Here is a 13,816-nt window from a genome sequence, read left to right as displayed (position 1 = left end):
CTTGCTTCAGTGGGAAGGGGGGAGAAGGAGATTGGGGGTGGTCGGAGCTTGTCTTTTAAAGGGACAGGGTACCCAGGTGACAGGGAAGGCCAGCAGAATTGTAACAGTCCTTACACAAAATGAATGCTTTTACCTGCTGCGCCCTCTCACTGCCTAGAGAAATGTTTGTTTCTGTAGTAGGAAGAAATCAGGGTGGAAACATTAAAACTATAAAAATCTATATTTTGAATCTATATCATCATTTTAAAATTTGTTCTTCCTACTATGTAATTCCTAGCGTTCAAAAGACCCAACAGCGCTGGAGCTCAGTGGTAGACAGCGTGTTTACTGTTTTGTCTTGTTTTATGATGTTTTTGAGAGTGCTTGCTTAGTATGCTTGCAGCCTTCATTAGATATATTACCCAGATCCCTCAAAACAAACAATAAAATGCCAGCTGTATTTTTCACCCCAAAGTGCCCCGTATGTAGTGTGCATCACAGGGGGAGGCCTGAGCTAAGTAAAGCAGAGTACACAGTCGCAACTCCAAAATGGAACTTAGTATTTTATTAAGCTGAATGTTACAGGGCTGGAGGGATGGCCCAGCATTTAAGAGCTCTGGCTGCTCTTCCAGAGGATCCAGGTTCAGATCCCAGCACCACCCACATGGCAGCTCACAACTGTCTGTAACTCCAGTCCCAGAGGATCAACACCCTCACACAGGCATACATGCAGGCAAAACACCAGTACACATAAACTAAATAAGTAAATAATTTAAAAAAAAAACCTGAATGTTATATAGCAAAAACCCTTTAAAGCTCTGGGTGACTGTGGGCTGAACACCCTCTTGTGGTAGAAGCAAGAAAAGCTATCTGCTTCAGTGACTTATGGTTGCTCTGATACCAGGCCCCAAGTGAAGGTCAGCTAAGCTTTTATCTTGCAGATCTGTTGGATCAAAGAAACAAATGAACCCTGGGAAACAAGATTTTGGCATTTAAAACCTAATGAAAGAAAAAGGACTTTTTTCACCAGATTGGTGGCCAACTGGAAGTTGGTCTTTTGATTCCATTGCCCCTGGGTGATTTCTCCCAGTGCTTTCTTTCTTCCTCAATGCTGCCAAATAGAAGGATTGGTGTGATTCTGATGATAGCATCTCCCCACCCCTGCTCATCTTGCAAGCACCATACTTTAAAGACAGCATCTTTACCCTGTCCTCAAATGAAACTCTCACCCCTGCACATGCCCCTAGAGCCTGCTCTGTCTCCTGTGTTATCTCAGGGCAGTAAGAACTTCAGAAGCGGGGTTACTGAGTTAGCCGCTGTGAGGCCAGCCTGATCTCCAGGACATCCAGAGCTGTTCGTTACACAGAGAAACCCTGTCTCAAAAAACAAGAACAAAAACAAACAAACAAACAAAAAAATCAATGTTGGCTTAATATCTGATTTTATAGGATAAAGAACATCTTCATTTTTCAGAGTTCATTGATATTTTGATTTTGTAATTGTCAGTGCTGAGAACACTTCACATATAAATGAATTACGAAATGTCTAAAATAAAATTATTAAAAATCACCAATATTCATGCAAGTGTTATACTTACTTATGAAAACAAAAGTTGACCATGAATCCAAAGGATGGGCAAAAATGAAAAAAAAAATTATTCTGTGAAAATCCTTTGACAGGGAATTTTTAATAAGGTGAACAGATATTCATTCTCTCCTGCTGTTTTGGTTTTCAAGGGGTTTTGTTTGTTTGGTTTGCTTTGGTTTTTTAAGACTGGGTCTCGCCATGCAGTGCTGGCTTTCCTGGAACTTGCTGTATAAACCAGACTGGCCTCCAAGTCACCGAGGCCTGCCTGCCTCTGCCTCCCGAGTGCTGTAATTAAGGTCCTGGGCCACAAGGACCTGAAGGCCTGGAAAATATTCAGACTGTTTCTGTCCCTGCCTAAAGTTCACTGTAGGGCTTTCATGGTCAACCCCCGTTCTGGTGCCCAGTGCCGCCACGGACCTGCTTCCCAGAGCTTAGGAGCACAGTGTTGACATGCAGTCCTGTTGATGAGATGTCACTTTGCTCCCTGCTGAGTAGGAGTCCATTAATGCCCACAACTTGTTTACCCATCTTCTGATTACCAGACACATGTTAGTGCCAGATTTGGCTAATATGGATACAGTTGCTATGAATGCTTTTTTGTTGTCATATTTTGCCTTTTCTTAGATAAATATCCAGGAATAAAGTTGCAGGCACATATAGCAAATGCGTATTTAATCTTTAAGAAATGGACAGCTTTTTTTCAAAATTGAGACCTGCGCCTTTAATCACTTCACAGCGTTCCCCATATTTCATAGATTGGGGAAGAATAACTGGATGATACCTGTAAAGAGCTGAGCATATTGCTTAGCACAGGCCTGCGGGCAGTTACTCCATCTGCTGTCTCTCTCAGCCTTAGCTGGGCTCTGTGGCCACCACCTGCACTTCTGACCTGAGCAGCTGCAACTCAGCCTGAACCAAACTATGCTCTCTTCTGTCCTTGCGCCTAAAGTGGATCTTCTCAGCTACCCAAGCCTCGTCCTTTCTGTCCTGCACATGCCCACAGCCTGTAGAGTCCACTCCTTCTCAGCCCTTCCGTGAGCCCTCCTGCCCTCTCCCTTTGCTGTCTTAGCAGTCATCCTACTGAAGCCGTGCCTTGAGGACCGCCACCCCAGTCTCTTGCTGACACTGCCACAGAAGACAGGGTTGTGCCCGTGATGCTGTCCCACCTCCTTCTATTCCTTTCTGGTTGGTTCTTGGTATTCTAGCCTCATGCCCACCTTGGCTTGGCTCCCACCCTTAATTTCTCCTCATAGCTGGACTTTGCTTAGATGTCTGCTTTGTGCTGCTTGTGTATGAGACATCCTTCCCCTCTCCACTGCCTCCAACTCATCACCCCATTGACCCATCACCTTCCATAGTGTCATCAATACTCAGGCAGAATGATTGTGAGTTCCAGGAAGCATTCTCTTAAGTGCCCTGTCAAGTGCCTGGATACCCAGTACTTACCCCAAAGTAAGCACTGTAGCATTAAAAGCCTTGCACTGTTTGACACCCCCCAGCTCCACTGCAGACAGTGAAGTCCCCAGGAATAGGGAGTGGTTTTCTTCCCAATGGCATTGCTAGCAGCCAGGATATAGCAGCTGCTTGGCAGATCTGGGAAACTGAGCAGTTGTGTTACTAGCTGACTTCTTTTTTTTTTTTTTTTTTTTTTTTTTTTCTTTTTGGTTTTTCGAGACAGGGTTTCTCTGTGGTTTTGGAGCCTGTCCTGGAACTAGCTCTTGTAGACCAGGCTGGTCTCGAACTCACAGAGATCCGCCTGCCTCTGCCTCCCGAGTGCTGGGATTAAAGGCGTGCGCCACCACCGCCCGGCCTAGCTGACTTCTTTTATAGTTGACCTACACAACATTTGAAACCGCTATGTCCTTACCCAGTCTTTCCTGTCATCCTCAGCCGGATGAAAATTCACTGGATTTTTCCTCCTGTATGTTACGGCCTGGGATTAAAAACGCTCAGGAGCTGGCCTGTGGGGTGTGTCTCTTAAATGTGGACTCCAGGAGCCGGGTAAGTTCTTGCCTTCCCCCTTCAAGTGACAAGGTTCATCCCTCACGTGATCTGAGGGACAGCCACAGGGAGCCCACTTTACAGCAAGCTCTGTGACCAGAGCTGGGGATTTCGAAGTCTAGAAAGTTCTATGGAAGCAGATGTGGTCTTTTCTACAGGGCAGTGGAGAAGCTGCTGAGGGAGTGGATGGAGTCCTTCCCTTCCTGCAGAGCCTGCAGTTCCCAGGGTCTCCACAGCACGCCATGCACTGGGTGGGGGAAAAATGCCATGCTGTGTGGATTTACCTGGAGGCAACAGGCCTGTTCTAGGGCCTTTTTCTTTTTCTTTTCTCTTTCTTTCTTTCTTTCTTTCTTTCTTTTTTTTTTTTTTTACCATATGGTTTCAACATTTCAGAAAGAAGAGAAGCCTGCAGAAGAACAGCCTAAAAAAGTATGAGCCAGTTACAGGTTACCTTAGTGTCTCCATCTCAGTCTTGTGTGTTAAGAGGTCAACAAATGATTCTGTTGTCGTCCTGGGCTGTGCCGATCGTGAATCCTCTACTGACTCGTTTTTGTCCCCATAATGTTTGATCAAATCAACTAACGTGTCTCTGTGGAGCCACTGCTGTCTTGCTTGCATGCTTGTAGTTGCTAATCAGCTTCTGGTGTTGTCATTATCTTTCTCTGCCACGAACTAGCACCTTCTGGAAGACTAGAAGTTGTAGTGACGTACAGAATGAGATGGGAGAGCTTCAGGATTTAGAGGATGACAGATAGAAACAAATCATTCTGGTTTTAAGATTTTCTCTGTGGTGTTTAAGAAAACAAACTGCAGAATGTTTAACCGGAGCTACGGCTGAGAGGGACGGCTGTCGCTCACTCCGTTGTCAGCTCCCAGCAGCATCGGACCATTGGTTCTCAACCTTCCTAATGCAATTTCCTCATGCTGTGGTGACCCCCAACCATACAATCATTTCCTGTCTACTTCGGAACTGTAATTTTGCTAATTCGTGAACCATAATGTAAATATTTAATATGCGACCCCAGAGTGGGTCGTGGACCACGGGTTGATCTCTAGTTCTTTTAAATGTTTTCAGTCCTGATAGGACTGTAATCAGCCATGGAACTCTAAGGGGCCACATGTTACAGTCATGGCAGCCTCCAGGGAGGGTGGCCTTTAAAGTGAGGGAATCAATTACCCACAGCCTTTGGCTATTTTAATTCTGTGTCTTGCTCATCCGTCTCTCCTGTAACCACCACCCACCTTTTCTGTGAAGACTGGGCCCTTTGCTGAAACTAGGCTGAATGGTACTGACTTTTATACCTTTAATTAGCAGTAAAAATAAATAAATAAGACTTTCCTACTTGAATCCTGTAGCCACCTGCTCAGCTTTTGTACCATTTGGGGCTCAGCCTCTGTGAACCTGGGGATGGCCTGCAGTGGCTGCTAACAAGCACTTAGATGAAAGGAGAACCTGACTTGACCCGTGTCTATTTCTGGCAGGCATTCAACTCGGAAACAGACAGTTTCAAGCTGGCCTATGGAGGACACCAGTACCACGCCAGCTGTGCCAACTTCTGGATCAACTGTGTTGAACCCAAGCCTCCCGGCCTCCTCCTGCCAGACCTGCTCTGAAAAGCTGCTCAGTGAAGCTCCAGCTGATTTTTGGTTGTTTCTGTCGCATGACTTGGGGTGACAGGGATCAATACACAGAATGCAAGCGCTGCACAGTTCCTTCCCCAAGAGGTGGGGCGGAGAGACTGCAATGGAGAGACAACCTTTGACCAGCACGTCCCCCTGCTCCCGTTGAGACCTGAGGTGAAGTGCTAGACCTAAACCACATGTGGCACTGGACGCTTGTTTACTTTCTCCTCTGATTTTCTGATTTTTGTTGACGTTAATGTTGGTCTGATTTTTGTTTTAGGATAGGGTTTTGAAGCATGCCCCTGGCTGACTTTGAATTTGTAGAAATCCTGTCTCTGCCTCCCAAGTGCTGGGTCATAGATGTGTGCCCCCTACTCTGTTTCTCTTATTCCTGTAAAATATTTTACAGTGTGGATCACAGTTTCTGTGAGGAGTAATCTGCTGCTGAAGTGTTTAAAATGTGAAAAATTAACAAAAGAAAAAATAAATTATCCTAGGACTGGAATCCACAAGTTTGTCTCCAGGTCCCATGAAGCAGGACACATTTTTCTGCATTTAACTTGTAGATGCTTGAAATGAATAAAAGGGGATTGTGATTAACCTGACGCTCTGTGCCTGTCTCCACCTCCTGTCAACCCTCACCCTCTTCTCCTTCCCTGAAAGGCAACTCTCAAGGAGACCCTCCCGCTTTGACAGAGCCCAGGGCCTGTGTCTGGCTGCACAACCGTTTACTGAGATCCCGCTGTTTTACCTCAGCGTCAGGACTAACACAAAGCATGGTATTTTTCCTCCAAACAAAATCTGTAAGAGCCATGAAATGAAATCTCTTCATATTGACCTCTCTCCACATTCCCAAAGATGACAGCATAGGGGCCAGCAGTGCTGGACTTTGCAGTATTTCAGGAGAGACCCGAGAATGAACCCTCTGTGAGAGTGGAATTCTGGGCCTAGTGCATGGTTCTCAACCTTCCTACCTCTGTGACCTTTAATACAGTTCCTCATGTTGTGGTGACCTCCAGTCAAAATTATTTTCATCGCTACTTCATAAGTGTAATTTTGCTGTTATGAATTGTAATGTAAATATCTGATGTGCAGGATCCTGATATGTAACCCTGTGAGCCCTTCCATCATGACCCTCAAGGTGGGAACCACTGGCCTAGTGTGTATGTGTGTGCATGTGTGTACATGTGTTGGAGAAACACATGCATGTGGCAGAGAAAAGCAGTTAGCAACAGCACTGAATTTTCAAATGAAAAGGCTGGTGTAGGAATTTGTCATGTAAACAAAATGCATAAATCTAAGAGACCTGAAGCTTCAGTGGTTAAAAGGTGTATAACTTCCAGGAGAAGCTGAGCAGTCTGGGTCAGCGTCTCTCGGTCTCACTGGCTGTTGGTTTTATGTGTTGGGAAGGACTTCGGGGCGTACACGCTTCACTGACTTGATTTAGTCTTTATTTAGAAATCTAAAATGCTGGCTTTAGTCTATCTCTCTGCTGCTTCCACATAATTCACCATTTCCCCTTCCAGGACAAAACTTGAGGAGATTCTATGGTGTTCCATCTTGTACCTTGTGTCTTTTCTCCAAGATGCGAGTCATTTCCAACACTTGGCACAGCTTCTCCTTGGCCATGCTGTAGATCAGGGTGCAGGGAGAAGAGCGTCCGGATGAGTCCAAGCCGTTTTACTCATCTGTTCCAGATGACGTCATCCGAGCTACTAACATTCAGACAGCCGTCTGCATTGTGACCACAAGGCCGTTCCCTCCCTGGGGCTGGTGGAGTGTGAAGATGGCACACACAGGTGGGTTGGTTTTCAGCCGGCTCTCAGACAGCCCCATTACTGTCCTGCCATAGCCGAGGGTAAGCAGTCAGATCCTCCAGTCTGTATTCTAGATTATTCCCTCATAAAAACCAGTAATAGGACTGACCTTAGCCTAAGAATGCTCCCCGTGAAGTATTGTCTGCACAGTGGCCTGTTTGCATGGCATCTTAAGTACCTGTTAGCTAGGTTGTCTCCACTTGTAGATTTATTCCAGAATGCCTCGGTTAAAACTCCTTACTGTAGGGTTAGTCACTCGTTAGGAGGTGCAGAGGAAAATGCAGTAAACATAGACAAAAGTACTGTCTGTGTAGTGCTTCAGATGTTCAGCTAGATCCCCACACCAGGACTTGGGGGCGTGGAGAACATTAGTCGACTGATTTTCTTTGTGTGCATGGATTAAAATGACTCACGTTGCATTCAGTTTCACCTCAGCTCTCTTGTTAGCCACGAGCCCAGTGTCCTTGGAAACAGTAACCAAGGTTACCTATCTCCACGCTGTGCTTTGTGTCAGGCAGCTTCACCCGCCTCTTGAATGGGATTAATAAGCACTGCTGGGTTTGGGAGCGTGCCTTGCCTTTCTGTTCCCGGGGTTGGCGTGTGACCTGTGTCTGGACATGTTCGAGACAGCAGAGGCTCAAGGCGTGCTCAGATATTATCTCTGCTTTCCTTTGCTGTGTCTGCTAGTCAACATTTCATCTGGGAGACACATTGTTAAATTCATGTTTTGTGTTGCTATACATATTTTGGGTGTTTGGGGTTTTTCTTTGTTTTTATTTTTGGTCTTATTTCCTGTTTTTCTATTTATGTATCATCTAAAAGATTTCTTAAAAACAGAAATTGGAAATGCTTGCTTTGTACCAGGGGCTGCTCTGAGAATTTTCCTAAGTACCTTCGAGATCAGATACCTTTTGTTAACGGATGAACTGTGACGTTTTCAGTCATTTGTCACAAAGAAGGGGCCCTTGAAGCCTGCTGTAGACATACCAGCAGATGTCACAATTCAGATCAAGATGTGTGTAGCCTGGTTTTATGTCTAGGTTGGGTACCATTTCTCTGGAAAAGGGTTCACCAAATAATATTGCAAAGCCCCCTCCTTCTTAAGTCCAGCCAAGGAAATAGGGCTTAGTGAAACAGTTCACTGTGTTTTTTTAAAAGTAACTTTATAAATACTTTTCATTATAATAATGAAAATTTACCAGTTTCATTCTTTCTGTGTTGAATCTAGTGCAGTTGACTTAAAGAGCACTCACCTCTCATGTCATAGCTGTGGCTGAGTTAATCTGGTGAATGTCACAAGTCATGAAACTGCCTTGTGTGCGGTGTGGAATGCGGTCCCATATGGTAAAGGATGGTGCAGCCTTTCCCTCGGTCTACATCTTTATAAACTACTACTCTGATTGCTGTGTTTATGTGCTGTAGAACCGGGCATTTCATCTTCTCAGGCTTGTTCTAAGCCACCCCCTCTCTAACAGGAAACATCCTGGACTATGGCCCTTTTCTTTGCTGGGTTAGGATTCCATAGACGAGGTCACTGGAATGAACACAGAGCAAAGCACCTTAGGAAGGCGCTAGACTCCCAGGTGCTCAGTACACCTTAGCTACTTCCCAGTGCTAATGTTTACCTGGATGCCTTTTGAGTGGGCGGGAAGGGGGCTGTTTCTATGTCTGTATGTTCCTGTCAAAGAACAGCCTTGGGTGTCGTTCCCCAGGTGGGGAGGGAGCCAGAAGCAGAGCAGGGAGGAGAAAGGGGTAGCAGGTGGGAAGGGAGAGATGGCCTGGAACTTATTAAGTAGGCCTGGCTGACTGACTAAAAGGCCCCAGGGATCCTGCTGTGTCCACCTCCCCAGCCCTGAGATTACAAGAGTGTGTTACCACACCTGGCATTTCTTCTTTATTCTTCTCCCTTTTATTGATATTAATTTTTTTCACATAATATATCCTGATTATGGTTTCCCCTTCCTCTACTCCTCCCAGTTCCTCCCCATCTCTCCTGCCCCCCCCAATCTGGATCCACTCCCTTTCTATCTCTTATTAGTATAATCCTGATTATGGTTTCCCCTTCCTCTACTCCTCCCAGTTCCTCCCCATCTCTCCTGCCCCCCCCCAATCTGGATCCACTCCCTTTCTATCTCTTATTAGTAAACAAACAGGCTTCTAAGGGGAAATAATAAAGTATAATAAGATAAAGCAAACACTAACACATCAGAGTAGGACAAGGCAAACAGAAGGAAAAGAGCCTGAGAGAAGGCACAAGAATCAGAACCCACTCGTTCGCACACTCAGGAATCCATAGAAACACTAAAGTAGGAATACGCATGCAGAGGCCCTGATGCAGACTCGTGCAGGCCCTCTGCGCCCTGCCTCATTCCCTGTGAGTTCATGATTTAGAGGAAATGGTGGTTGTTACATTCTTTCTGCCTCCTCTTCCATGAGGTTCCCAGAGCCCTTCCTAGGTCCCTGGGCTGTCTAGTTTCTTGGTCACCCAAATAGTGTTGGGTATGGGCTCCATCTTGTGGAGTGGGTCTTAAACCAGACATCGGTTGGTTACTCCCATAAGCTTTATGCCACCATTGCCCTAGCATATCTTGCAGGTAGGACACCATTGTAGATAACAGGATTTGTGGCTTCCTTGGTGTTTATGCTTCTCTTTTGGCAGTGTGTCAAGTACCTTCATGTATCAAAGATGCTAAAACATAGGGATGAAGGTTTCTATATAGGCACCAACTCAACTTCTCCATGTTAAATGAGTTGTGTAGTTGTCTTCAGCAATGGGGTCTTGCTGTCAGTTTGTGGAGAGCAACCTATACTCTTGGCAACAGCCTAGGTGGCTTTGGCTTGGGGATTCCCATGGGAGCCTTTTAGTCAACAACACAATGAAATGTAACCCAAGGCTGGTACTGGAAGCTTGATTTGGTGACGAGATGTCCAACTGGAACTTTGTCTCCCGTTATTTGATGATTTCATTGAGATCGTTTTCATGCATGTATATATTTTAAGAAACTTCCTCTGTATTAGGTTTCCATATCACCCCTCAAATGGTCCTTAATTTTAGCTGTCTCTCCCCGTTCTCCCTCCCTTATCCCTATCCCTCTGTTTCTTCTTCCCTACTTGATCCTCCTGTTCTAGCCCTCCCATCCATCCATAACTATCTGTTCTATTTCCCTTTCCTAACAAGATCTGTCTGTACCCACTACTCCCTTTCTCTATACCCAGCCTGTGGTTCTATGGACTTTAGCTTCATTGTCATTGACTTAACAGCTAATATCCACATAGAAACGAATACTTAGCATATTTGTCTTTCTGGGTCTGGGTTTTCTAGTTCCCTCCATTTGCCTGTGAATTTTACTTTAAGTGACTGAGTAGTACTCCAATGTGTAAAAGTGTGACATTTTCTTTATCCATTCTTGTGTTGAGGGACATCTAGGTTGTCTCCAATTTCTGGCTACTATGAATAGAGCAGCAATAAACATGATTGAGCAAATAGCTCTGTGGTAGAAGTGTCTTTGGGGTTTATTATGCCCAAGAGTGGTGTAGCTGGATCTTGGGGTAAAATGATTCCCAGCTTCCTGAGGAACCAACACATTGATTTCCATAGTGGTTGCACAAATTTGCACTCCCACCAAGGGAAGGGACCAATGTTCATTCCCTTTCTTTCACCAGCATGAGCTGTCATTATTATTATTATTATTATTATTTTACGGTACAAAGGTCCAGTGAGCAATAATAGTATTAAAGAAAATTACTGTAGAACAAGGCGTCTGCTGGGCAGATGAGAAGCAGGCACAAGAAAGAGCTGGCTGGGGCTGTGTGGTTTGTTTATTGGGGCCATGTCCAGTCAGGCCACAGCCACCTGAGCAGAAGCCCAGTGCCCCCAGAAGGCAGGTGGGGGAAGGGAGGAAGTGCAGAAGGCCCAGTGCCTCAGGGCTCAGCCCCAGTCCTGTCTCGGTCTTTGCAGAGGGGCTGTACTCAGGTGAGGTGTCGTCATCACTGCCTTCTCGGCTCTCTGCCACAGCACTCTTTTTTTTTTCTTTTTTTTTTAAATATTTATTTATTTATTATGTATACAATATTCTGTCTGTGTGCATGTCTGCAGGCCGGAAGAGGGCACCAGACCTCTTTACAGATGGTTGTGAGCCACCATGTGGTTGCTGGGAATTGAACTCAGGACCTTTGGAAGAGCAGGCAATGCTCTTAACCACTGAGCCATCTCTCCAGCCCCTGCCACAGCACTCTTGTCGATGTTCTCTAGGGAGTCCGCATGCTGCACGGACAGCTCTGACAGCGCCAGGCTGGGCAGCAGGCTCTGCTCTGGGTGTAGCCATGGCTTGAAGTGTGGCTGGTGTTTCTGCTTCCACTCGGGATACTTGATACAGGTCTTGTACATCTTCTTCATGGCCTTGGGAGCCAGGAACTGAGATTTATTCACCACCCACTTGGGTAAGGAGCCTTTGGGATCCACTTGGGCCAGATAATAACACAGGTAATAACACAGCTCTTGGGCCCCGTGCTCTGGATGAGGTAGCCCGTCTGGATGGAAACGGCTCGGACCAAGTCTTTCCTAGCTAGGTGGGTATTTAGGATGCTTCACTGAGTAGTTCATAATGATGTAATCAGTGCCCATGGGGAGCCAGGAACGGAGGGTGATGACATCACGGTTCTTCAGAGGCTTGGGACATCTCCAAGAGTAATATCCGACGTGGGCGTTGACACGTCGAAAGTCTCGATGACATTGCTGTCCCACTTCTTCCGGTATTCTATGTCGTGCAGGACGTCGTAGAGCGTCTCAGCTGGCACGTCGCAGCACTCCATCCTGCACTTGATCTTGTGCAGAGTCCGATCCATCTCCACAGCCTGCACCCACACAGACACGCCAGCCTTGCTGTAGGTCAGGTTCCAGCCCACTTCGGCCTCACACTCTGACCGGAAGCTGCGGAAGTCCTGGTCATCGGGCACCTGGACACTTTCGCGGCCCAAGGCCCTTGGGGTTCCCTTGAGGCAGCCGGCTTCTCCATAGGGAGGGTGGGAGGCCCCGGGGCCCTGGTCCTAGTCGGACTCTCCTGGGTCCTCCGCGGAGGATCCGACAACGTCGACAGGGCTGCAGATGCTGAGGCCACCTTCCTGGGACGGGGCCCGCCAGGGTCGGGGTGCGAGCTCCTCCGCTGCTGCCGCCGCCCGGGGTGACCGGGGCCGTGCGGGGGCCCTAGGGGGAAGAGCAGTGGGTCCCGCCGCCGGCCCGCCCCGCCCGCACCCCCCCTCCCCGCGCGCCCCCTTTGCCCTCCTCCCCCCACCCCGCTAAGCTCCGGTCTCAGGGGCTCTGCTCTCCTCGCTAGGTATTTTCCAGGCTGCCTGTCATTATTTTATTGATCTTAGTTAGCCATTCTGACAGGTATAAGATAAAATCTCAAAGCAGTTCTGATTTGCATTTCTCTGATGGCTAAGGATGTTAATTTTTTGGGGGGGAGGTGGGTTGGTTTTTTGAGACAGGGTTTCTCTGAGTAGCTTTGGAGCCTGTCCTGGAACTTGCTCTGTAGACCAGGCTGGTCTCAAATTCACAGCCTCTGCTTCCTGAGTGCTGAGATTAAAGGCATGCACCACCACCACCTGGCACGTTGGATATTTAAGTATTTCTCAGCCTTTCAAGTTTCCTCTTAAGAATTCTCAACTGTGCGGGAGGCAGAGGCAGGCGGATCTCTGTGAGTTCGAGGCCAGCCTGGTCTACAAGAGCTAGTTCTGGGACAGGCACCAAAGCTACAGAGAAACCCTTTCTCGAAAAACAAAAAACAAACCAACGAAAAAAAGAATTCTCAACTGTGGGCTGGAGAAATGAATCAGCTGTTAAGAGCACTGACTGCTCTTCCAGAGGACTGGGGTTCAATTCCCAGCACCCACATGGCAGCTTACAACTGTCTGAAAATCCAGTTCCAGGGGATCTGACACCTTCACACCAATGCACATAAAGATAAATAAATCATAAAAAAAATTAAAGAATTCTCAACTGGAGCGGGGCGGTGGTGGTGCACACCTTTAATCCCAGCACTCAGGAGGCAGAGGCAGAGAGTTCAAGGCCAGCTTGGTCTACAGAGCTAGTTCCAGGACAGGCTCCAAAGCCGCAGAGAAACCCTGTCTTGAAAAACAGCAACAACAACAAAAAAAAAAGAAAAACGTAAAATTTGCAAGATAGAAATCATTTACATGTCACTGGCATGCTTGTATTGTTAAAACAGACATTCCATGGACACATGACCAGCTACCCCTCAAGTCAAATGAAAAAGCACTGGCTGGCCTCCCCCTCCCAGCAGCTTGTTAGACTTCTGCTGCTACCCTGATGGGCTGTGGCAGCTGGTTCATTGTGAAACAAGGAATAAAGCTAAGGAAGGCTATTGCTCTTTGCTTATACTATAGAGAAGTTTTGTGTTACTAAATGAACAAAGGCATGTCTTCTGTTTCTTTGATGGTAGACTTGACAAAATGGAATGCAACACCTTTCGTGTGTGTGTTTGTGTGTGCACGCGCGCGCTTGCCAGCAGGAGTGCCCAACCTTTTTACATTGTGACGTGACTTTTGTCTGCTATGATGTGGGGGCCACATTCACAGCTATCCTGGGATCTTACTGTTCACGAGCTGCAGGTTGGACACACCTACACCCACATGCTGATGATACCGATTCCTGCTTCTCTGCAAGGGTGTGAAATGCCGACATGATTCCACCAGGGTTTCTAATTTAAGTACGGACCATGAGCATCCTAATGGCCACAGCGGAACAGTGACTGAGTACTGACACACACGCACACACACCTGAAATGATT

General features: G+C 46.7%; 1 protein-coding gene and 1 pseudogene across 11 annotated transcripts in view; one reads left to right on the top strand and one right to left on the bottom strand.

Moving 5' to 3' along the window:
• The window catches only part of Synrg (synergin gamma), a 72,790-nt gene extending 66,995 nt beyond the window's left edge, over positions 1-5,795 (top strand). For 8 of the 11 annotated variants that reach the window (XM_041664282.1, XM_041664280.1, XM_041664277.1 and 5 more), the window contains 3 exons: positions 3,457-3,567; positions 3,961-3,996; positions 5,050-5,795. In XM_041664282.1, coding sequence (XP_041520216.1) covers positions 3,457-3,567; positions 3,961-3,996; positions 5,050-5,181 — 279 coding nt within the window. In that variant the 3' untranslated portion in view covers positions 5,182-5,795. The remainder of the gene's footprint in view (positions 1-3,456; positions 3,568-3,960; positions 3,997-5,049) is intronic. The other 3 variants (XM_041664284.1, XM_041664279.1, XM_041664287.1) reach the window with 1 other exon arrangement.
• Positions 5,796-6,735: 940 nt separating this feature from the next.
• Positions 6,736-13,710, bottom strand: LOC121456203 (annotated as a pseudogene).
• Positions 13,711-13,816: the final 106 nt, after the last annotated feature.

This window comes from Microtus oregoni, unplaced genomic scaffold (genome assembly GCF_018167655.1).
Source record: "Microtus oregoni isolate MIOR12 unplaced genomic scaffold, Mior012 000015F_ref0000493, whole genome shotgun sequence".
Classification (NCBI taxonomy): Eukaryota; Metazoa; Chordata; class Mammalia; order Rodentia; family Cricetidae; genus Microtus; species Microtus oregoni.
Note: the sequence above shows the minus strand (reverse complement) of the source record. Positions and strands in the feature narration are given on the sequence as shown.